A 25065-nucleotide genomic window follows, 5' to 3' on the forward strand; every position below is an offset into this window, starting at 1 on the left:
CTGAATCTGTCAAGTGATTGAAATTTAATTACAGCATGGCATTCAGATGAGGCCATGCATTTTCACTTCCTTTCCTGAGAGGATTCAGTGGGAGTACATCTGGAGATAAGTCCCCTAAGGAAAAACATCTACCTGATTAGTTTCTAAATTCACTAGTGACTATAGGCTAAATTTATTGCAAATATAAACTAACAGAATAGGCCAAATTTGTGTCAGAGTAAATAGACAAAGTATGCCGAACCTTCCGGATGTTCATAGCAAAGATGTTTACAAATAGGGTTTATAATACGTTAAGAAGGATATAAGATCCCCTAGAAACTTCGTTAATGAAAGTGCCATTTGCACAAGCTGGCAGCTGCAGCAGGTACACAGTTTGTTCCTCTGGGAGTCTGGGGGCTCTAGATCTGCCCTGCAAGCTTTGCAGGAACGTGGTGGTGGCGGTGCCTTGTAACCCATACTGCTCCTGCCCAGGCAGACAGTTACTCACCAGACTGAAGCACTCAAGCTGACAGAAGACTACAGCTCCTTTAAGTTGAAGATGATAAATTTGTAATTATCTTGTGCAGCCGTATCTTGCAATTGTGTTTTTATTCTTCAGAGAGGAAGCTTTTGTTAATTCTCCAGACACCAAACCCTGACACAAACAACAGAACGAATTTGCTGTCCCTAAAAGCGTGAAACCTGTGAATCTCTCGGGGCTGCCCATTTTGACTTCCTGTGGCTGTTTGCTGTGTATTTGATTACAAATAATTCTTATAGATGGAGCTGTTATTTATGTTGTACAGGGGCAGATCTGTTGCCAGTCAAATTCCTCCCAAAGGGCTTGGTACACGTAGAGAATAGGAGGAGCATCAGCAGCATTACAGATTGCAGCAAACACATCTCATGCAAAAGGCAGAAGGGCAGAAAGGAGAAAACTTTGGAGAAGGGGAAGAGGAAATACAGTGACTGAGAGAAAACCATGCTGCTTGAGGAAGAAAAGACATAAACTGACAGTCGAGTACATCAGGTGTTACACAAGCAACATGTCTCGGCCACCAGGAAGAAAGCAGGAGAACCACAAAATAGTAAGACATTTTTGTAATGTGTGATTAGAATTGTGCGTGGAGTAAGAACAAGCTATTATTGTATTGATGTGTTTTATACAGTCATGTTTCTGAGTAGCCTGAAAGAACTGAAAGGATGGGGATGAGTCTGCCAGTATGAGAGCAGAGACGCTGGCAGCATTTATGACTACAGTGGGACGCCTTTGTGAGCTGCCAACAAGCTGCCAGCTATTAAGCAGTTACAAAAAAGCCTGTCCATAGGACTCGGAGTCTGCTTGACTCTGAGCAGTAATACTGAGATTTGCTCTAGGACCCTTCGTATCTGTCCAGCCACCTTGCTTGCCTATGACATTAAGTGGTTTTCAACATGAATCCTTGAGGCTGGAACTCTGTTCTTCTTTTGGAGAAAAGAAGCTGCGCTGGCCGCATCTCTAGCCCATGCACGGTTACAGGAAGAGATGGTTCATCTGGGGCTGCATTATACCTGGTAACCACTGTGTGCCTCCCGCATAGCAGACCACGTCTTCTTTTGGGGGCTGTGTTGCACGAGCAGGCTCCTTCTTCATCCTCCTAATGTTGCATTTTTCTATGCACAGGGAGTGCACCATCACAGGATCTCAACATCTGGCTTTAACACCAAGATCTGACTCTTGGGGAAATAACGGTAAAACTGTAACCATTGTCTTTGAATGATGGCTTTGACCACTGGTCACATAGCACAGAATTAGAAGTAGAAGTTCTTTGGACCAAAACTTCCCTCTTTTTCTACACTTTATGTTAATATTCTCCTAAAGCTCCAGAAGTTGTTTTAAATATACTGCATGCAAGATTTTCCCAAGAGGCCTTCTTAAACTGCATGGCCACAAAAGGCAGTATTTTGCGCCATGAAAGATACAAGTTATTCTCCTTCTTTTTCTCTGGCAGTGGTGTGTCTAGATGTGAAAAATTCAGATAGCAAGTTTCCTCAGAATCTCTGTCTGTGGTTGAAGATATCTAAGTGTTTTGGAATATTTTACCACGAGTCCAAAAAATCAAAGTGCTGTAATGCAGAAATAAGGCCACAGTGGTTTAAAAAACCCAATAATAGTATTGTGTGACACAAGTATATATGGATACATAGGTAGAACAAACTGAAGGGAGAGGAAGTTGCTCTTAAGGAAAAGAGAACGTAGACAACTACGGAAGACTGATAACAGGAACAAAGTGACTGTCTTGCTCACTGGGCACTTAACTGCATTTTTTTACTTTATTCCTAGTGCTGAGATTCTGAACAGGCTTAGGAAAGATGGGCACAAAGTTCTGACACTGGGGTCTGTTCAGAAGTGCTTAGAGTGGTCAAAGATAGAATTGCCAGGTAAGAATATGTGCCTCTGTTGTTAGATAGTCATTAAATAAAACTCAGGGAAAGAGAGAGAGAGACCTGTGTTCTTTGTTTGGATGCTTCAATTCCACACAAGTCTTTCTTGAGGCACTTAGGGCCTTAGGGCTGTCTGGAAGGTTAATGGTGAATTTTGCTAGGAATTGGGGCAGTGGAGAACTTCCAGAAAGCTTTAAGACAATGTTGTACCAATTTCTGATAAAGGGGCAGAGATCTCCATCAAAAAAAAAAAAACAAAATCCGAATACTATTATATAATTGAAGTTAATATACATAAGTTTATGGGGAAAAATACTCCAACTGATTGCAAGAGTGGCTGATAAATACAATTATGATGATATAGTATGCTTGAGTTTCTCTAAGGTGTTTGTCATTACAACACAGGCTTTTTGCTGAGACTAAAATGATACAGAACCTGTATGACATCCATTTACTTCATTAAAATCTTGTTAACGAGAATTTGGCAGTGTGCTATATGGTTGTAAACAGGAGTTATCACCAAGGCAAGTTTAGGAAGTGGTTCCATACTGCTTAAGATTTTGAACAGTGACTTCTTAAAATGGGAACATTGATTAAACTTGAAGCTTTTCATGCAATGGGAGCAGGAAGAGGTCTTTCCACCATGCTGTGCTTCCTATCCTTCTGTGTTTTTTTCTGTTGTTTTCATTGGTATTCACTATTATTCTTCCACAGGCTATAAACAAAAAGCACCTCTAGTCTGCCCACATGCCACAGGCCTGTAGCACTTTGTTTAATTAATTCCTGTTCAAGAAGTTCAGTGAGAGTCAACCTAGGCTGTCCTCTAAAGGCCAGCTGCTACTGTTGCTAAATACAGTCATTTCTGCAGTGCTGTGGAGGTGATCTAGCAGGGCAGGGAGGGAAGAAAACTGTCCTCCACGTTGGTGCACAGCTCAGGATTCCAGACTGGTACTAGTGACAGGATCTGCGCAGGGATACACCTTTGACTTCAGTTGCTCTCCATGCTGCTTGGGTGGGCAGCTGTAATCCTCACACATCCCTTCATCTTGCTCAGGCAGTGGAGCCATACCAACCAAGTCTTCTGTATTAAGATACAGAAATAATATCACAGTGAGGCTGTCCAGACATTTGGAGAGCCAGTATCGATAGTGATTCAAGTTACTTGTAAAGTCTGAAAAAGAGGGGGAAATGTCAATGAGACTGATTGTTTTCTACTTTGCATCTTATTCTTTACACTTGTGCTGAATTATAGTATTTTCTCATTATTCTGAGCTTATTTTTTTAATCTACTTTTTTTTGGGGTGGGGGGAAGCAACTGGTGATCTGAATCAGATCAACCATACCTTTGTGAAGGAACTGGAATTCTGATGTATGCACTGTTGTACCTATTGTAAAAGGACTAATAGCTCATTGCCTCAATTATTCTTCCTACGGCTAAACAGTTGTCATTAATCCTGAATGACATTTGACAGCATTTATCAATAGAACATACATATGCTCTGTTATAGGATGCAAGAGTATACCTGATGAAAGTAGCTGTATCCCAAAAAATAGTATTTCTGACAAGCAAAATTCCTGCACAGAGACTCAAGTGATGATCAAGTCAGACTCAGTCGTGCTTGAATTGTGGATTTCAGTGACTACACATCCATGGACAAAATTTTCTTTATTAATGTAAATGTTATTTTTGCTTGCTTTGAATACTTTGCAGCTCCAAAGTGTGAAAAAATTTTGATTCTAGTTGGCTTCATTTTCGATTTCCACCTTTTCTGGCAGAGCAGAGAACTTTTTGTACTCACATATGGGGCTTTGGTAGCCCAGCTGTGCAAGGACTATGAAAAAGATGAAGATGTCAACACCTGTTTAGACAGAATGTAAGTACTGCTTTAAATATTCAGCTTTATTGATAATGCTGTTTGTCCACCTATATGTTTCAGCTTTATGTCTGTTATAAGTCCAGCACTGTCTAGGATTACAGAGATCACAGGGATAAGGTTCAATAGTCTGTCAATAGAAATAACACTAATTTGTGAATGAAGATCAACAGTCATCTTTTGAGTTCTCAGAAGACATGTGTCAGGGTTGTTTTCACAGCTTACATTTGTTCATTGTGGGTCCTTTGTTAAGCTAGTTAATAATATAAACTAAATTTCGTCTTCTATTTCCATGTATTCATTTGCAACTTCCTCCTATTTCTGATACCCATGTTGTGTCAAACTAGACAAGCTTTTTGTTTCTCACAGGTGTTTTCTAGTTCACATGCATTTCTGTGTGCACTGGCGATGTGGCCTTCCCATGGCTCCCCCCTGTCTAGCTACACTGGTTCTGTGACTTGGGCAGCTAAGAAGTAGTCATCATTTCAGGTTGTAGGGATTTGGCTTAAGTGACTCAGTCTGTAGGCAGACTCCTTTCGCAGTCAGCCACCTTCATCGAGAACGTCATTCAGGTGTCTGACGTGGGCGCTCGGAATTGTCCCCTGTGGCGTGGCTCTCCTCCCCCCTCCCTGGGTCAGGGGCAGATGGGCCTCTCACAGAATCACAGAATGATCGGGATTGGAAGGCACCTCTGTGGGTCATCTAGTCCAACCCCCCTGCTGAAGCAGGGTCACCTACAGCAGGCTGCACAGGATGTTGTCCAGGCGGGTCTTGAATATCTCCAGAGAAGGAGACTCCACAACCCCTCTGGGCAGCCTGTTCCAGTGCTCCATCACCCTCAGAGGGAAGAAGTTCTTCCTCATGTTCAGACGGAACTTCCTGTGCTTCAGTTTGTGCCCATTACCCCTTGTCCTGTCGCTGGGCACCACTGAAAAGAGTTTGGCCCCATCCTCCTGACACCCACCCTTGAGATATTTGTAGGCATTTATAAGGACCCCTCTCAGCCTTCTCTTCTTCAGGCTAAAGAAGCCCAGCTCCCTCAGCTTCTCCTCGTAGGACAGATGCTCCAGTCCCCTCACCATCCTTGTAGCCCTCCGCTGGACTCTCTCCAGTAGCTCATCACCTTTCTTGAACTGGGGAACCCAGAACTGGACAGAGTACTCCAGATGGGGCCTCACTAGGGCAGAGTAGAGGGGAAGGAGAGCCTCCCTCAACCTGCTGGCCACACTCCTCTTGATGCACCCCAGGATCTCATTGGCCTTCTTGGCAACCAGGGCACACTGCTGGCTAATGGTCAACTTGTCATCCACCAGCACACCCAGGTCTCTTTCCGCAGAGCTGCTCTCCATCAGGTCCACCCCAAGCCTGTGCTGGTGCATGGGGTTATTCCTCCCCAGGTGCAGGACCCTGCACTTGGCCTTGTTGAACCTCATCAGGTTCCTCTCTGCCCAGCTTTCCAGCCTGTCCAGGTCTTGCTGAATGGCAGCACAGCCTTCTGGTGTATCCACCACTCCTCCCAGTTTTGTGTCATCAGCAAACTTGCTGAGGGTACATTCTAACTCTTCATCCAGGTCATTGATGAAGAAGTTGAACAAGACTGGGCCCAGTACTGACCCCTTTGGGGACACCACTAGTTACAGGCCTCCAACTAGACTCAGTGCCACTGATGAAAACCCTCTGAGCTCTGCCATTCAGCCAGTTCTCAATCCACCTCACTGACCACTCATCCAGCCCACACTTCCTGAGCTTACTTATGAGGATGTTTTGGGAGACAGTGTTGAAAGCCTTGCTGAAGTCTAGGTAGACAACATCCACTGCTCTCCCGTCATCTACCCAGACAGTCACACCATCGTAGAAAGCTATCAGATTGGTCAAGCATGATTTCCCCTTGGTGAATCCATGTTTACTACTCCTGATAACCTTCTTTTCCTCCACTTGCTTGATGATGACCTCTAGAATGAGTTGCTCCATCATCTTTCCCAGGATGGAGGTGAGGCTGACCGATCTATAGTTCCCTGGGTCCTCCTTCTTGCCCTTTTTGAAGATTGGAGTGATATTGACTTTTCTCCAGTCCTCAGGCACCTCTCCTGTCCTCCAGGACCTTTCAAAGATGATGGAGGGTGGCTCAGCAACAATATCTGCCAGCTCTCTCAGCACTCGTGGGTGCATCCCATTGGGGCCCATGGATTTGTGGGCATCCAGATTGCTTAAGTGATCCCTTACGCAGTCCTCCTCGACCAAGGGAAAGTCATCCTCTCTGTAGGCCTCCTCTCCTACCTCCAGGGACTGGGATTCCTGAGGGCCTGCCTTGGCACTGAAGACTGAAGCAAAGAAGGCATTCAGTAGCTTTGCCTCCTCTGTATCCTCTGTCACCAGGACACCCACCTCATTCAGCCATGGCCCCACATTGTCCCTAGTCTTCCGTTTGCTACTGATGTACTTGAAGAAGGGCTTCCTTCTTGTTGTTTTTGACATCCCTTGCCAGATTCAATTCCAGGTGGGCCTTGGCCTTCCTCATCGCATCCTTGCATGCTCTGACCACATTCCTGTATTCTTCCCAAGTGGCCTGACCCTCTTTCCACATTCCATGGATCTTTCTCTTCCACCTGCACTCCGCTAGAAGCTCCTGGTTCATCCGTGCTGATCTCCTGCCTCCTTTTCTACATTTCTGTCTCAGGGGGATGCACCACTCCTGAGCATGGAGGAAGTGACATTTAAACAGCGACCAGCACTCTTGGACCCCCCTGCCTTCAAGAGCCCTGGCCCATAGGATTCCTCCAAGTTGCTCCTTGAGGAGGCCATAGTTAGCCCTCCTGAGGTCCAAGGTTTTGATCCTGCTTATCGCCCTGCTTCCTCCACACAGCATCCTGAACTCCACCATTTCATGGTCGCTGCAGCTAAGTTTAACCTTTAAAAGGTTTCACCTTTAAAAGCCCGTACAGCAGTGAGCAAAACAGCACAAATGGTCAGCGAGGAACTGATTTTTATGTGGTTAACATCTTTGGAAAGCAAAGCCTGTATGTTTGTAGGATCCTGTCCTCCTGACTGAGATTCCTAGGCATTATCACAGTAAAAATAATAATAGCACAGAAAATCAGCAAGGAACAAGTTTTGAGCTGGTTAACAGGAAGATATACCAAGATATTCAGCAGAAGAGTAGGCTTGTGTTTTTAGGCAAAACAGACATGCAAAACGGATTTACAACAACCACAGTGAACAGAATACCTAACCACTTTACTATTAATCTGAAATCTTGCAACAGGCTATAGTCCAACAGCTATTGATGGAAGTGAGTAAAAAATAAAATAATTGATAGTGAAAAACAAAAATAATTTATTCACTGACTAAGAAGGGGCAGCATCCCTTGGCTATTTATTTGTTATTCATCCCTTATTCAGCTCTGATGAAAATCATACATTTAAAAAATATACAGACTTCTTTCTGATGCTAGGATAGAAATTACTGAAGCATAGTTGTGGAAGGTGTGGAGACGTATTTCACTCCTTGTGTTTTTATTATAGCTGTTTTTATAAATTTGTTTTTGTTTTCTCATGATGACGAGAAAGACTTGATAAAATAATGACAGGTTTCATTAAAACAGTATGGCCATCTTTACTTCTGAGAAGATGAAAACAGCTCAGGTTGAGGAAGAAACCTTATAGAAAGCAGATCTGTGACAGCTGGGATCAGTATACTTACGTGTGTCTCTACATAAGTACATATATAATCTGTAGTCAGAAGGGTGTTTCTAATTGTACAGTTGCCAAATAGCTACTTGTCAATTTATTATTCATTTGACTTTGCAAATCTAAGGCATAAAAGTTGAAAAGGAGCTAAGTAGTCTTGTCCATCACCAATACATACTTTGCTAACTGCTGATGACATATTTGCCAACATTATTGATATTGATACTTGGGCAATATATAAATATTTCATTGTTCTCTGATGCATGAAATACTGCAATTTTAAGCTTCACGCTGCCAAAACTACTTTTTGGTCTTGTCATCACATTAGACATCAGATTGCTTTTTGACTTCTTGGCAAAGACGTGGTACAAAATTAGTAACAAACTCCATCGAGTTCAGGCTGCTTCAGTGAGGGTGTAGGGCCTCTGACAAGCAGGCAGAGACTGCCAAGATCCACTTAAATGGAAAGGAAAAATTACCTAAGAACATTTCTGAGTTGAGTTCGCATTATTTCATAACGTTTGTGTCAATCTCTTTCCCTTTTTCAATAACTGCTTGGAGGCATAGCTATTTTGCACACTATGTAGTTACTGACGTTTGTTGATGTGTGAAAGCTAGGAATGAATATTTGTTCTATAAAAATTCATCACTTCCATCCTTTTTAATTTAATTTCTCTGAAATTATAGTGTTTTAAATACAAAATGAAGGTGGTGTGGTACTGAAACTGTACCTTAGCTAGCAACTTTTGGATTCTTTCTGCGAGTAGTAGAGGAAGGGGAAGAACACATTAAAGACAAAGAAGGAATTGTGGAGGAAGAGCGAAAGATGAGGTGAAGAGAAAAGAGGATAAAGTCAAAGACACCAGGTGTGAGTCCATTTCCTGTGGGTTTTCCTGGCACCTGAATGTTGCAGTGAGGGTACCCAGGACTCGCTGAACTCCGCACGAGCCCAGGGGTGCATGCTGTGGTGTGAAGGGGCAGTTGTTCTGTTTGCATTGACAGAGACAGTGTGAGATGAACTCTGGGGATCAGAGGAATGGAGAAAATCCTGTGCTCTGTTATCCTACCCTATTTTTAGTGACAAAGGAGTATTAATCAGGTGTATTATTTGTATGTTAAATTATACTTATATATCTAACATCTAATATTTATTCATATATGTAAATATAAGTGTCTAGACAATGTGTATGTAAACAACAATCATATCATCTTTGCTGGGAGTATCATGCGTAAAGGAGTGTGATTCCTTAAATGACTACATGAACAACCACCTCACTGTGCAGCAAAATGTGGTAGAAAGAAGAATCTAGACCAGCAAAATCTGCTGTCCTCAAAGCTGTTCATTTAGGAACATGCAGCTGTTGCTGAGAAAGCACAAGAGACAGAGTATGGAGATGGTAGGTGGAAAGAAGTTCCCGATTTTGAATGTTAACTTTCTTTGTTTTCTTCTTAGGGGATACGGCATTGGTGTAAGGCTCATTGATGATTTTTTAGCTCGTTCAGCTGTGAAAAAGTGCCGCAGTTATTCTGAAACTGCGGACATGATTGCACAGGTAAATAAGATTTACGTTCTCTAGAGCTTCATCAGCTTCAATGGTCTTAGCTTTTCCTTCCTCCTCTACCAGTTTGCTCCAGAACAGTTATCTATATTTTCTGCTGTATCATGACTGTCTTACAAAAAAACACTCATCTCCACAATCACACCCATGCTTCCATTGGATCAAATACAGCCTTTTCTGTATCTACAACTTCATATCAGCTAGTAGCTCACAGAGGCTGGCCTTGAGAGGACACATCAGTTTCTACCTCCGTAGCATAGTTCTGCATCAGGCTGGGAAAAAAATAACATTCAAGAGAACACAAAAAATGTGATGTTTAAGGAGATAAGAATTTGGCGGATGGTCTTGATAAACCTGAAGCAATAAGTTTACCGCAAAGGGCTGTCAAAACCACAGAACTGGTTCACATGGGTATTAGTTTTATATCTCAGTAGAGGACAGAGAACACAAAATGGGATACCACCCGTGAGAGGCTGCCAACCACTGACCTAAACAGACCTTGAAGTCAATTGCTAAACTGAAATTAAAATTAATCTATTCCTAGTAACAACAAAAAATGATCCAGTTTTAACAAACTTCAAATCATATATTCCCTCACTTTTTTTGTTTTTCTAGGACCATAAGCCTTAACCATCTCATACAGAGCTTAAACTTTGATATTCTTACTCTTGCCATCTGAATCTCCTCAGCATCTCCATAACTATCTTAGCTTTTTTTTAACCTTAAAATCGTAATATTAGGAATAAGCTGCAGGATTTTCTGCAAAAGGAAGACTCAACTGTAGCAGAGAAGAACTGTAAGAAAGGAAAATGAGAGGAACATTGTCCTCACTACCTACAAATCTAATAATAAAATCAAAAAGATAAAATCGGAGTGGGTACTTTTGTCTTCTTTGATGGAAATTTCCCTTTTATTGAGTAGTCTTTCACACTACTGTCAGACATGAAAGATCTAGGAGGAAATTTAGTGGCAACACATGGGTTTCTAAAGGTGTATTTTTGCTGCCATGAGCAAGTCAGATTTCCTGGGGAAGCTCAAAGAGAAATCCATGGGACATCCAGCCACTTTGGACTGCTGAGTCACTGTAAAGGAGGTGGTAGTTCATAGATATTGAGTTAGCTCAGACTAATACCTGGTCAGGTCATGGTGAATCATCCCTTTAATCTGTTATGATTTTCCACTATGAAGTATTGCTGTTGAAGATATGCCTGGCCTTTCCCAAAGGCAAAAATTAACTACCCTTCATAGCAAGGAACTGTTTGCTAGGTTGTCATTTGTTTTAAGAGGAGAGATTAGGGTGTCAGTTAATTGAACTGAGATTCATTTCCATTGGCTCATTTTGGGAGACAAAACTATGCCTGGCATACTGCTCAAGAACTACCAGCAGCATCAGCTAAGAGTGAGCATTATGTTGAACAGCTGACTGCAGAACCGGGAAACAGCAGGCTTCCTATACAGTGAACTAAGGCACCTATATATACAGGTTATACAAGAGTATCTTAGTTCAAAGTGTACGTGGTTGTTGTCAGGTGATGTGTGATCCTGCTCATATTAACCACGTCAGAAATACCTACATTACATCTGACTGAGATGGAAGAACAGAAGTTATGTTGTCATCCCAAAATGCTTGTCATAGAGGAGCTCATGGTTGCCACAAAATAGAGGAAGGACCTCTTTGGCTTTGCTGTTGCTGGCAGGGCTGTAAAGTGCACATGCACACAACACACGCATGCACCATGATCTGCTGAAGTTCAAAGCAGAAGCAAGTGATGTTACTAAAAGCCAGCCAGATCCTATTAGCTCAGAAAAGAGTGGAAACTAAATTTCCTACTGAAGTAAAGTGTATTGTGGAGTCTTAAATCAGGATGTTATATAACAAACTCCTTCTCTGGAGGAGCTGAGCCGGGGTAGAGGATGCACTGGAGATGGTGAGGGCAGCTGAATGCAAACCATGAGACAAACAACATTTCAATCAATGTATTAAAATACACTATCTCGTTAAAAGAATTATACCAGGCTGCAAAATCGTGGTTTTGTTCACTTTTATGTTCTTTTTCAGGTGGTATTTGTACTTTATTTTCTCTGGATTTTCATGTGTGTGCTAGATATCTGGTTTTCTGGGTCTTGTTCCTCATGGTTCCCTTCTTTACAAATGCTTTAATACAGTAGAACCATCATCCATAAGTACAGGGGATTTAACAACAAAATACAGTGAGAAGTTAACCATCAAAGTAAGGAAAAAGACACTATTTCTCTGCAGGCTGTAGTTAAAAAGACACTCACTGAGAGAAATAAAATTACTTGGAAAGATTGGAACAAACTTTAAAGCACACAGTCTCTTGAAAAGACTATTTTTAGCAAACTAAAAGAGGAGTTTTGTAGTAGGAGTATAACCTTTCTGAAGCAAGATGTAATACAGAAATTTTCACATTTCTTTGACGAAACATTATTTTTAGTAGTCTTCAAGTACATTTGTCTGAAGCACATACCAACAAAGCAGACGTGAAATGACCCAGCAAATAACTGCAAATGCGCTGATGAAGTTGTCGGTTCAGAATTACACAGCTGTTTACATGATCTCTTTAACTCTTCAGCAGTAGTGTTCTCAGGCAGGAGAAGGTACTTAATACTTCATGGCACTAACTCTTCTGAGGTAGAAATCTGTTTGAGGATGAGTGTGTAGAGAGAAACCAGTTAAAAGTTAAAGTGATTAAGGCAGTTAAGCAGTTGGAAGCAAACGTCCTTTAAAAATGGCTGTTATCCTGCAGTCCTCTGGAATACAAAGAAGTCTGTTAAATCAGGCCGTGGGTGTTCCCTGTGGAAATGGAAAGAGATGAGATGAAGCAAAGGAAAAAACATAAAATGAGGAGTACAAAGCGAGCTTGCTGCATTAAGAAATAAATACCAGAGGAAAGGTGGACCTAAGGCACAGATTGAGGGCTTAAAACTTCAACCACTGGCTCAGACTGCAAAACCTGGGATTTACTGCTAGCTTATACGGGACTGGAGAAGGGCCAACAAGTTCTGATGATGAGCCAAAGTGAGTCTTGCTGGACTGAGTTCCCATGTTGGTGCGGTGACTTCGCGTGGTTACAGTTGGGACTGAATAAAAAATGGTAAAACAGGCCATCTAAAAGTAGGCTTTCTGCTCACTGGCAAACTGGGATAAGAAAATGGAAACCAGTGGAGGAATGTATTAAGAACAAAGCTTGGTTGAAGAAGTAATGTCCAAGACTGGATTCAGAATTTGGATCTGAGTATAACCGAGGATTACTTTTGAAATGACGGTGATGATTTTGCTCTATTATCCTACAAAATCAAATTTTTACTTCAATTCCTCCTCACAAGACCTTGATAACTTTGATCTGATCGAAAGAGATGCAAAAAATAAACAGCTTCTGGTCTTAGATCTAATCCTAGAAGAACGTTACCTTCTGTAGCACAATGTCACCATGCCCCAGGAGGCGCCTGTGCGTGCTACAGGTGGGAGCAGCTGGGCCATGCCCTCTGGTCCACAGTGAGCTCTGCTGGCTCACAGGCTCTGTAGCTGTGTTAGTACCGTGCTGTGCCCAAGGATGTGTCCCTTGCTGAACAGCAGTGGCTGGAAAGATGGGCTTCATTGTGGAAGCTCAGTATCCTATGAATGCAGCAGAAGTATGTCTCTGCAGCTGCTGGTAGAAAGGACTTTGGGGACCACCAGCGCTAGGGTAATCCAACCGTGTCACCCCCAGGCCCAGAGCTGTAGGACAAGAGATGTGATTCCCCTTCCCATGGGAGGTCCTGCCACACAGGGTCCCTGTATATTGACATGTGGCCAGTTTGGGAGTCTGGCAGAAGCTGGCAGAATTTACGAAGCTGGTAAATGTTGCTTTTCAGATCTCAGCAGTGAGAGGGAAATGCATACAGCAGGTTGCAGTGCTAAGTGGTAGACAGTGAACTGAAAAATTAAGTGCTGCACTGTAAAGAGTAAAGAAAAGTTTCTGAGTACAAGGAATCGGCAACAGATGGCAAGACCTTTAGAGCATCTAGCTCTTCCCAAACACTGTGGAAAAGTACTAAGAATGAAAAGTATGCTAGGAAAAATGTTATGTTGGCTGCCTTTCCCCTTCTAAGCAGGTTAATTCTGGACCTTTGTTAATCTTGTTATTATGTCATCTGAAATTATGGTTTCAATTTTTTTAACAGTCTGTGTTATCGCTCACTTTGCAACATTACTTAGGCATACAATGTTTTGTAGTAACAAATCCCCAGTAGTATATAAAGGGACAGAGAAGTTAGTGGCCTCCTAAATATTTCAGTAATTCTGGACTGTATTTAAGCACCATCAAAATCTTAATGAATTTTATTCTTGCTGCTTGAGAGAGATGGAATGCCGGTTGAGACTTTGAAAAATGGCGTTCGGACATTTCTGATTCGGACTGCATAGATTTCTTTTTTGGCATTAAGCAATATATAATCCCGTAGAGTTGCAAGTAACATTTTTAAAAGAGAAATTTTACTTTATATGGGTGTCATTTTGATGGTAAGCCTATGAACATGTCTAAATAGATATTATTTTTTCTTCCATTTCATACTGATAGAAATGAGACAGATTTATGGATGCAACTTTCAAAACTGCTCATCCATTTTACTTCCCTCTCTTTTGAAGTTACAAAGAAAGATTGAAAAGACCTTTGTTTTACCATCTGAGAACTTGTGTGTGGTAGTTTTAAAGGAATTGCTGTCCAGTCAGCCTGGTTTTAAAAAAAATGTTCATTTCTATTCATTGAATTATCTATCTGTGTACTTAAATTATTTTTTCTGCTGAGGATTTTGTACAGTTTTCACTTTATAGCTTTGCAATTGTGCCTTTATTTGGTGCTCCATTGCAAACCAGCTACTGGTTTCGCATAGTTTGCATGCCAGTCCTCTTTTACACAGGAAGTCGTAACAATAGAATTTGGACAGATTTGGCATACTGTAATGCAAAGTACAGCTGAAACTAAATTGAAAGCATGTGAGGGCCTAGCACGGTTAACTAGTTTTTGTTCTGGTAATAAAAAAGTTTGATGGAGCAGCAGATATGTAGCTGAAGAATAGTTACAAGAACTTATATTAGAAAACTGGGATCTCACAGAGGTGAAGAAATAGTAAACAGAGAGACAAAGCACAGAGAATTGAGCAGAAGTTTCTGTTTTATTTGTGCACTCATATTTTCATGGACATCAGAGCTTATGCAAAATCTAAATTTTCCAAGAGAAAATGCTGATTCTGCTGTTTGGTCTTTTTCCCAGTTTGTTTTGGGTGGTGTTGACAATAGTCTTCACCTCTTTCTGAGCTGCCATGGTAGCTGCTTTTAATTCAAGGACAGTGTTGATACAAACCAGTTTTTGCGATAGCTTCTTGAAGGGCAGGGTTAAATTTGCCAAAACCAGATTCCAGTTGAAAACATAGGGTCAAACTGGCTTTTATTTTTGTCTATTTTTATAGAAGTATTCCAGCATCCACATAGCAATTGCATGAAGTCACAGGCATTTTGGTAAGACAAAACAGCACAGCACAGCACTGGACATGAGGGTCAGTGAGAGGCTTGGGCTCCTACCAGGCAAGTGTTGCAGCACTAAGCCTTCAGCAGCTACTCTTGGAGGTGGAGACGCTCACAACATCTTTTACCTGTGAACACGAAGCAGGGTACAGATGAGGAGAGGAGAATGCACCATGGTGTTGCCCCTCCATGATAAAGGAGAAGGCCAGGCTGGGAAACAGTTCTGTTTCAGATGGTCCTGGCTGCTTAGGTGCAGAGCTTTGAGCTTTCTTCTGAGGAAAAAGAGGGTGCAAAAAGCCCAAAGTGGGTTCCCTCTGTCCTCCCACCTTTCCCTCTGCCAACTATGCTTTTGCCTCTGTATCCCAGCTCTGATGTCACAGTGGAGACCTCATCCTTACATCAACCCACTTGTTTCTCATATTCCTTGATCACTAACCTACTTAGTGTCCTTCTCTTTGCATCCCTACTTGCTTTGGTTTTCTGAAGTGGAAAGGTGGCTTTGGGAAGGGAAGTTTGTCTTCCAGCTGTTAGGTGGTGTCTCCTCTCCCCTTGCATGTAGCGGATAGGTAAGGTGGGGCTGGGCACTACGTGTTGGGGCATCTCTCATAAAGAAAGGGAAAAGCAGACAAATGGGAAGGGCAGTGTACCCTGGAGTTAGATAGCTGCCTTGCCAGGAGAGGAGCCCAGGAAGAAAAATGCATATGCACTAGACATGGTGTCAGACACGCCTGCTGTTGTGACTCATTTTGGCAGCGTTGCCTCTGTGCTTTCAGCGGCAGCAGGTACATTTAGGCGTACAACATGGTCTAAGTCTGCTGCAAAGTGGGTCAACTGGGATAAAAAACTTCAAAACATTTGCTTAAACACCACAAAGTATTCAAAATGCACAAAGAAAATTCTAAGCAGACAGTGGAATTAGCACTTGAATTTTATTTCAGAATAGAATAATGGTCTGTAAATGCAGATAGATCTTTTTTTTTTCCCCGCTAAAGATGTGCAGTATGAGAACAGCTGGGCAGAGTACCCTGGTTTGCTGATAAGAGCCTGATTCAAGCAGAGCAAAAATACCATTCTTTGCAGACTTAGGAAGATTGGCAGTAAAATGCTGCATAAAAGCCTACCCCGTCATCCCAGGGAAAGAAACTTGGCAGAAAATTTGTTCTCCTTTTATACAGTGTTTGCAAACATTCTGGACACCCTGTGTGAGAGCCACGTGGGGAATTCCAAGTGGGTGAGGCAAAGCCTAGGGTTCTGGGGTGAAACACATTTGTCAGAAACACTGATCGTGCAGTCGCCTCACCTGCATTGCCTGCCGGCTCTGCTTGCTCCAGGCACTACGTTTCCTAAGATATTCAGAAAAATGAAAGTCAGCCTGCTGCAATAATATTTTTTTTGTCTTAAAATGTGAAATTTCCTTCCAGGCTCTCTGTCATACACTGGCTGCAGGCCCAGTACAAACGATGTTACATAGCTCTGCAGGCTGCACCCAGTGCCCGAAACCCACTCAGAACAGGAGCTCTCAGTGGGAGAAGGTGACTCCAAGTACTCTACAGAGGCAAAGTATCAGTGCTGCACTTTCACTGTTGTAATAAAGCACTTACAGCAACTGACTATATTTCAAAATAGCATGTTATTTTTTAACAAGAAAACAAGAATGCTGAACCATCTGGTATTTTCAAGTTCTTGGTACCCTACACTTCAGCTGTAAGATTTGTCAAAAAAATTACTTGGCACCTCGTTGTCAATGGATGTCACTGCCCCATGTCTCAGGCAGATGCCTCGGGGACTGGAAGACCAGGGCTGATCATTGTGACCATCTGTGACATTTTAGGTGCAACAGGAGTCCAAAGATGCTGAGATGCCTGGAGTGACCACTGGTGCCTCAAAACAGTGATGTACCTGCAGATGGCCTGGAAGTGACCTGGAAGCAAAACCTTTACTTTTTGCAGGCTGTCAGAAAAGCCACGCACATCTTCTATTATTATATTCACAAATTTTAAGTGGTGTTACTTTATGATAGTCTCTTGATTTACATAGGATGAGCATACTATAGTGCCTTTTACATACGGTATAGTTAAAATCCTCTTGTAGAAGTCGTTATTCATCTCTTTCTGCTGTCAGCTCTTGATCTGGAGCCAGCAGCATTAGTAGAGCATGAACCTTAGGTGCCATGGAAGACTGCAGCCTTTTCACTGATGTAGGGAAATAATTTCGTTCCGTCCTTTTGGAGCAAGTTTGTAACTGGGAAGGAACGTGATGAATAAGAAAGAGGCCATTGTGTAAAAATATAGAGATGAAACCAGCCAGAAGTATTTTGTATTAGCAAGATGCAAAAAAGCTGAAAATGTATTTGATCTATGGTATTTCCCTTCTGTCTACAAAGTCCAGCATTGTCTCCCTTTCGTCAATGATTTCTTTCTGGCCTTCTTCAACTAGCCTGTGAATTGTGCTATAATACTGTTTGCTACTGCTGAAAGAGTAGAGCTGGGAAGCATCTTCCCATGCCTGAAAAGCTGGCATGGGAATCACTTCTGGTTCCTTGTTCTCGAAAAAGCACTTCAGGTTTCGCTCGCTCAGCTTGGTGGCGTACAGCTGGAAAATCTGCTCCAGCTGCTCCTTCTCCTTCTCCGTGTACACCCTCCAGAACTTCAGCTGCAGGTGGCTGACTTTCGACTGGCAGCTGGCACAGCAAGTGGTTAGCAGGGACAGAAGAGCTGTGGTGACTATCACACACCAGCCTAAAATCTGGGAAAACAAAAGAAATGAGTTTCAGGTTAAAAAGGCCGAAGTGAAAATGCTTCTTAAATCACGAGTGTCCGACAGAGCGACCACACTTTGTACGGCGGGACTGCCACTCCTCTTGGGACCCTACCACGGGCGTCTCATCCCAGTTTGCGTTCAGTGCCTGGCGTTAGTGTTAATGGGGCTTCTGTGTGGGGACCAAAGGGAAGCAGAAGACGTCAGGATTGAGGCTTCTCAATAGCGCTCATTTTGATGTCTCTTCCTCAGGAAGGCAAAATCTGGTTGGTTTTTGCAGTGGAAGGTAAAAGTCTCAAGAAAGGTTGGCTTATACCAGAGTCTGGCTACCTCCCCCTTCTGTTTTATAACACAGGGAACTGGGATAACAACAGCTGAAGAGACATGTCTGGTGCCACGGCAATGGCCATTCAGAGGCAGGTAGTCTTGAATCAGACCTCAACTACAAGACTGTATATGAGGAAAAATCAAAGAGAGGTCTAAATGATCAATCAAATAATGTTATGGCTGATTAGTGCTATGAAGAAAACAGAGCGGACCTGGGAGCAGGAGTAGTGTCTGGGTAATTTAGAGAGAAGATTGATGAGAGGTTATTGCAAAACTATAACAATCTGGCATGCAGTGGGTTGGAATTGCTCCCCGAATTCTGTCACACAAACGGAAGAGTGCATAGGGAGAATAAAATATCACAATCACTAGATGGTAAATGGTTTTCTGTCTCCTGAAAGTGTCAAATAAAATTGCCCTGCAAAAACTGGGATTAAGACACAATTCTGAATTGTGACAAACTACAGAAGCAAAAAGGGTAAGCAACTTTTGTCCCAGATCAGTCAACCTTTGAAACTGTGACCATTTTTAGATGTGTTGTTTGCAGACTTCTTTTTGACTTAAAAAAAAACAAACAACAACTAGAACTGTTCTACCATTAATTAACTAACAAAAATATGAAAGACAGTCTTAAATTTAAAAAGTTTTCCCCAAATTCTTTTACCAGGAGGTTCACTGAAACCTAGGCAATTCTTGTAAACTTTTTTTGACTTTGATGCATCAGCCTTTGTAGAAAAAATCATGCCAAAAGTGGTTTAAAAGTATCTTCTTATCCAATCTTGTGAGAATGCTGGGAGGAAAGGGCATGAGAAAGAAGAAATAGTGTGTGCATTGGCAGGTCCGCGTTGGCACTGGAGCCCATTTCATCTACACACTGATTACAAATAGTTACTGTATTTTCAGAGAACTTTGTTTTTTCTGAAATATGCTTGTCCAGCCTCATTCAGCCTTTTTTGTAGCAACTTCAGAGTTTGGCAAATTATGTTAGGAACATATTAAAGGACAGAGCTGCTCCAAGGATTAGAACAAGGGCAGAGGGTGGAAGAATGTACTTGAAATTGTTACTGTGGGATGTTCTACTCTAAGCAAAGCAGAAGTGTGAACAGAATTTTTTCACGCCTGATGCCACTGGCCTAGCCAATAGTTTTACCCACCTACTCTACTGCAGTGTGTAACATATGGAACAAAATATACTTGTATTCAGACAGTGGAACAAATTTCAGTGTGGACCAAATCGTCTAAGTTTCAGAGACCCATACGAACTGGACCCGATTTCTCATGCTTTAATGATGATTATATGGAAAGCTGCCACCTTCCTCACGTGAACTCCTGCACTGATGTTAAAAAAATAAACACCAGTAAAAATCTGTATTTAGCTGAGGGAATACAGAAAGTTTCCTCAGGGAAATATGTGAAACTTGTGAGAAGCTTGACAAACAATTATTCGTAGGGACTGGTATGGAAGAAGAGCTTCACTTTCTTTTATTTTTCCAGACACTTTGTGCTGGCTGATGATTTCTATGGGTATTTGAACAAGTGCTCTTTTTAGCAGCTTTTCACTTTCTTGCAGCTTGGAGAATGAACCCATGTATTCTCATGCTATAAAATGAGTCACTGAAGTTTCACTGGTTCCTATACATGCAACGTAAAGTCTTAGGCACTATTTGTAATTTCCTTCCAAGACTCTCAAATCAATTGCTCTGTCTGCAGTGCAGGATTTGTCTGCATTCCACTCCAATTTGCATGAGGACTTGAAAATAAAACCAGCTCTTGGGGAGGAAATGGCTCCATATGGAACCAATTGTCTGACAAAAACTTGCTGGCTCCACAGAGTGTTTTTCCTTCCTGCTGGCAATCATCTTTCCATCAATTTCTGTAGCCTTTTTTTTTCTTTGTTTTGATTTTGCATCTCTGAATTTTTGTGTGTTACAAGGCACTGAGTAGAACTGTGTCACACAAAGGTAGTAAAATGTAATATGATCTCAGCTTTGCATGTTCTGCTTGGTTTATTTCAGTGTTCCTGCCTTCCTCCAAGCAGGACAAAAACATGCTCTCGTTTGGCATCATGAACATGAGGAATGCAAACAGGAACATTTTACGTAAGCAGTCACAAATCTGTCACAAATCTTATTTTCCAGTATTTTTCTACTGTTAGTGACCTAAGATTTCATTAGAGTATCATGATGGTATAAAATAGGAGAGTGTGGTATGTATTTTTTAGTAGGACAGACCCCTGTAATGGGATGACATCTGTTAATTCAGCCTCCTAAATAATCCAGAAGTTTTTTCTCTTTAGAGCAATCTTCATTCAGGAAGAAAGCTTTAAGTTATCCTGTCGTCTTGATCCTGCCATCAGTGAGACCCCCCAGGACATGTGGCACAGCTGAAACTGAACTAAAAGGTGGATTGATTGTGTTTCGTGTGGCTGCATCATGCCAAAACTTTGTCTGTGTGAAACCAATGGTTTTATCTTAGCATCAGACATCAGGATCTTCCACAGATAAATCACAGCAGCAGTACAAACTGTATAATGCTCTTTATTTATTTTCCTTACCTGGGACTGTGCTTGAAGAGTCCGTTTCAGTTCGTCACTCTCTGAAAAGGGCATGGAGCTTTTGTCGCAGGCTACCTTGTGTAGCTCTTCAAAGCAATTCTCAGATTTGCTGTCGCAAAGTGCGTGTAAGTAGGCAGGATTTTCCAAGCCACTCATGGCACATTCGTAAAAAGTCCCGTTGAGCAAAGCCACAGAAAGCCACATCACTGGGGCCACCAGAGCATTTAGAGTGATTTGTCCGAAGACGTAAAAGAAACGGCAGGTATTCCCCCTGGGGAATATTTTTCTGGGATTCACACAGCAGCCTGTAAAGAGTTTCCAGGTCTTGCTGTTCAAGAAATATCCAATAACCAGCAAAACAAAAGCTGGAGAGAAGAGAAATACCAAACCGTACCTGAAGTTTTCATTGCTGCAGGGGCATCTGAAAGCAACAAGAGAAAACACACGTTCACCTCCCATTGTCAGCAGTGCCATAAAACTGTAACCGATAGCGGTTTTCTGGTTCATAAAGAATTTCAGGATTGTCTGGAAGCCATCCATGTTCGACACTCACTACAGAGGTAAAAATCAAGACACTTTTCTCTTCAGTCGTAGCAGCCTGTAGTGGTGTCGCAGGGGAGAGCTCTCCAGAGGAGGAGCAGCCTGCTGCTAGCCTGCCGGCGTGCACGCAGTCCAGATAACGCCGTGATGTCACTGTCTGGAGAAACGCGCTCGCAGGGCACCCCTCCACTCGCAGAGCAGATGTTGCACATTTACAGTAACATTCATCAGTAGTGGAAGGAAAGCAAGCAATGCTCTGTATAGTCAAATAAGCTTGCAGTCTTGGCAGTCTTATTCTTGCTGGGTTGTTGGCTTTTTTGTGATTGCGGATGGAGATCAGAGTGAAAACACACACTCGCCAGTTGCAGGAGTTTTTGAGCTGTGATTATCAGAGTTGCTGGCAATGTGGTGAAGGACCTAATGTAGATGCTAATGGTCCCAGGGGAGTGTGACACGACTGGAAGCAGACGAGTGGTAACAGTAAAAACACTTTGTATGTGGTTTTAAATGTAAGAACATCAAAGACAGAATAAGCAGCCTCCTGCTGTACTTCCCTGGAGCATCACATAGCTCCAAATTTGCGTCTCTGGCCCAAGCTGATCACAGAAGAGACAAATCCAGTTTGATTTCCAGTCTGTCTTGCCCTTCCCCCTATTTTCCTGGGGTAAAGCTGGTCTACAGGATGCTACATGCTAAAGTTTGCCCTCTGGTTTGCACACAACGGATTGAAGCAGCAGAGTTTCATCCTTTTGCAGGTTGCTTTCAAGATGTACCTTGGGGTCACCCCTAGTGTGAGCTGCAGTAGTGCCGCGGGAAATGAATTCTCCTTAATCCTGGACAAAAACCCACTAGTGGACTTTGTGGAGGAGCTGCCAGCAGAACGAGCATCGCTTTGCTACTGTAACCTCCTCTGCGGGGTGATTCGGGGTGCCTTGGAAATGGTAAGGAAGCGCGCGCCTGTTTTCTTGGTTCTTTGTAATACGGAGAGGCACAGGAAAGAAAAAACACTTGCTCAGGTACACGAAGGAAATTCAGTAGTGTTTAATCTGTCTCTCAGATTAAATGTCTGTGTCTAAATAAAAGAGGGCCAGACGGATCCTGGATCCTGAGGCAGATTGGCTCACCTCTGCACCGTCCCCGCTTGGCTCTGCAGTGGCTGACTCGGGTGCAGGAGCCGGGTGGGACTGGGGAGCCAGCTGCCACGTAATGTGGAGAGCTGGGGGGGCACACTGAGCTTCTCCACGACTCCCTGAGCCCATCGTTCTTTCCCGCGTATGTGTAACCAGTAACAGTCATCCCTGGTTCTTTACAAATATGTGAAGATAAATAAAATTCTCAGGTTACCGCAGCACCTGCTGAAGGGGAGAACAAAGTGTGGATGAGTATCATGTTAAAACCAAAGCATCAGAAGTGTCTCAGATAGCATGCCAATTTTTGTTCTTAAATTTAGAACTTTTACAAAACAATAGACAAAGGGCATCATCTGAAAGTCACTGAGTTATAGAGCTTCTGTCATGTTGACTGCAAGATAACTTTTGGGCTGCTTTACATTTCTGTCAATATCTAATTTGTCATATATCTTACGTTTCAAGAAAACAGAAGCCGTACAAGTATGTGTGTATGTGAGTCTCAAAATTATAGTATCTGACATAAGACTAATGAACAAAAGCATTATGTCATACGTATTAGTATGTGACCAGGTGGAAGAATGCAAAGCACTGGAATGAAGGATAATGTATTATACAATCCCAGTGTATATATACTTCCTTTTTATTAACTTAGTTGGGAAAGATATTTTAAAACAATCTAGAAATCTGTTCCTTATGAAACCTGAGAAAGGGGGTCCCCTTGTGATAAAAGAGAGAGAAAAAGCTCTTCATACTGGAAGAAGGGTGAAAACTGGGCATTTCTTTGCTTTACTGATCAGACCCGATTCTTTGCAGGTTCACTTAGCCGCAGAAGTTACCTTCCTCCAGGACAGGCTGAAGGGTGATGCTGTGACAGAAATAGGAATTACGTTTTTAAGGAAGGCTGAAAACAGGAAGCACAAAAGAAATAAATGAAAGACAAATTGTGAGAAACCCTTGCTGAGGGATATTTTGTGCCTTTTGTTTCTGAAGAAGACATGCAGGGTCAAAATGGCTTCCCAGAGCCAGCTGCACCAGTCGTACATTTGAAAGATGAAGAAAGCCGGGCAGCAAACAGGAGGGACAGAGCAGGGGGAGAGCAATGTTAATCATCATGACGCAGATATCAGCATAAAAGATGAAAATGGCCTGCCCTTCCTTCTCACATAACTGTGCTCTTGAGCTCAATGAAATTTTTATCTTAGTATTTAGTGCACGCTGGATGCAAAATATTCATTCCGACACCAATTGTTTTAAGCTAAACATGACCACCTCTTCCCTTTCTGTTTGTTGGTAATGTTTCAAAGCATGGTTGCTAAGAGGTGCTTTATTTCCCTGGCTGTCTGTGGTTAGGAATAATGAATTCATTCACTGTGACTGCTGTACGCAGCATCTTGCTGTCAGGTGCCTGTTTGATGCATAGTGGTTTGCCATTCTTTGTCCTCCGCACCAGACATCCTGCTCCCTTTGAAACCAGAGAGGGATGCGACTTCAGTGATGGCAGGAGCCAGTCCCTGATGGCTCTTTCAGGCCCCAAATGCAGTTTTGCTGGCATGCCTGTTCATCCCTGTGTGTACGTCAGGCTGCAGTGCTCTGATGACGACAGCAGTGCTTGTGTTGCTTCACGCTGTGGGCCTTTTCATGTCAGTCTTCTCTTCAAGAGCAATGATCTTGTGACCAAACTGAACAAAGCATGGTGTATTTAATGTATAGTCACGGTGGATCTGTACTTCACCTTGGGAAACTTCAATAAAAATTCAGAAATTGCCACACAAACAGTTTGCTAATCATTGTGTCTGTCCTTACCTGACCTTCATCACTGGCCATTGATCATCTGCCACTTGGCAGTGGAGTTCTATCACCACAACAGGACTTTGAAGTAGAGAAATAGCAGCCTCGCAGAGCCCTGGGTTATAGGGAAGGTTTGCTGTTGTCCAGTGTAATGCAAGATGCCTGGGTAAGGGTTGGACAAAAACCCAGGTCCCAAATCCTAGTGATGCAGTCTACCCACAAACCCAGGTCACCTTCTTCTCACCACAGCACTCCTTTTAAACTGAAATATAAACCCTCAATTCAATTTAGAGAAGCTCAGAATTAACTCCAACTTTGTCACTGTGGTTTGTACCCTCATCTGCTGTTTTTCCCTCAGTCTATTTAACCCACAATCCTGCTGACTGAGGGGCACCTCTTACCTTGGGGACAGCAGGGTTCACTCCCACCAGAGCTGTACAACCCTCCCAATAATCTTTCTTTGTTTGTCTTAACAGTGATGTGCAGTTGTACAGTTGTGGTGTAGTGTGATGGAGCTTTAAGAGAACAGTTTTGTACAGAAAAAAACCTAACCTGTTCATTACCCAGCCTTGGGCTGAGCCCACAGTACTGTTACCTGCTAGGGTCATGAGTTACAACACGTAACAACGTGTTACAACCAGTAACAAGTTTCTTTTTTTCTTTTTTTAAATCATGGCTGAAAGGTCATGTGGAGTCAGCCTGATTTCACTACCTGTGCAGCAGCCCTTGGAGGGATTTTTCTTGGTTATGCCCAGCTGGCTGAGATGGACATGTGGCAACTTTGGCTGACCACAAGAAGGTTCTTTACAAGGCAATGGCCATTCTTTCTTCCTATCAACCACATATTCTTCTATTCTTATTAGTATTTTCAAAGAGAATAACCTATACTGTCCTTTTGTGAGATACAGTTCTCTTACTTAAAC

At 42.5% G+C, this 25065-nt stretch overlaps 2 protein-coding genes across 2 annotated transcripts; one reads left to right on the forward strand and one right to left on the reverse strand.

Moving 5' to 3' along the window:
• The first annotated feature begins 859 nt into the window (after positions 1–859).
• TRAPPC3L (trafficking protein particle complex subunit 3L) lies at positions 860–24113 on the forward strand. Its single transcript, XM_009944855.2, has 5 exons — positions 860–1067; positions 4180–4277; positions 9417–9516; positions 21980–22165; positions 23168–24113. The coding sequence occupies exons 1-5, from the start codon at positions 1026–1028 to the stop codon at positions 23285–23287; spliced, it is 546 nt and encodes a 181-aa protein (XP_009943157.1). The 5' UTR covers positions 860–1025; the 3' UTR covers positions 23288–24113.
• Positions 16678–21287, reverse strand: CALHM5 (calcium homeostasis modulator family member 5). Its single transcript, XM_009944854.2, has 2 exons — positions 20685–21287; positions 16678–17791 (listed from the first exon to the last, which is right to left on the reverse strand). The coding sequence occupies exons 1-2, from the start codon at positions 21222–21224 to the stop codon at positions 17402–17404; spliced, it is 930 nt and encodes a 309-aa protein (XP_009943156.2). The 5' UTR covers positions 21225–21287; the 3' UTR covers positions 16678–17401.
• Positions 24114–25065: the final 952 nt, after the last annotated feature.

This window comes from Opisthocomus hoazin, chromosome 2 (genome assembly GCF_030867145.1).
Source record: "Opisthocomus hoazin isolate bOpiHoa1 chromosome 2, bOpiHoa1.hap1, whole genome shotgun sequence".
NCBI lineage: Eukaryota > Metazoa > Chordata > Aves > Opisthocomiformes > Opisthocomidae > Opisthocomus > Opisthocomus hoazin.

What these genes read in the sequence shown, in the direction of transcription:
- TRAPPC3L (XM_009944855.2), top strand. Translation starts at nt 1,026, where the DNA reads ATGTCTCGGCCACCAGGAAGAAAGCAGGAGAACCACAAAATA. An exon ending in AACACCTGTTTAGACAGAAT is followed by an intron (nt 4,278 to 9,416) that starts GTAAGTACTGCT and finishes TTTTCTTCTTAG; the next exon opens with GGGATACGGCATTGGTGTAA. An exon ending in TTCGGGGTGCCTTGGAAATG is followed by an intron (nt 22,166 to 23,167) that starts GTAAGGAAGCGC and finishes GATTCTTTGCAG; the next exon opens with GTTCACTTAGCCGCAGAAGT.
- CALHM5 (XM_009944854.2), bottom strand. Translation starts at nt 21,224, where the DNA reads ATGGATGGCTTCCAGACAATCCTGAAATTCTTTATGAACCAGAAAACC. An exon ending in CTCTTCAAGCACAGTCCCAG is followed by an intron (nt 17,792 to 20,684) that starts GTAAGGAAAATA and finishes TTGTTTTCCCAG; the next exon opens with ATTTTAGGCTGGTGTGTGAT.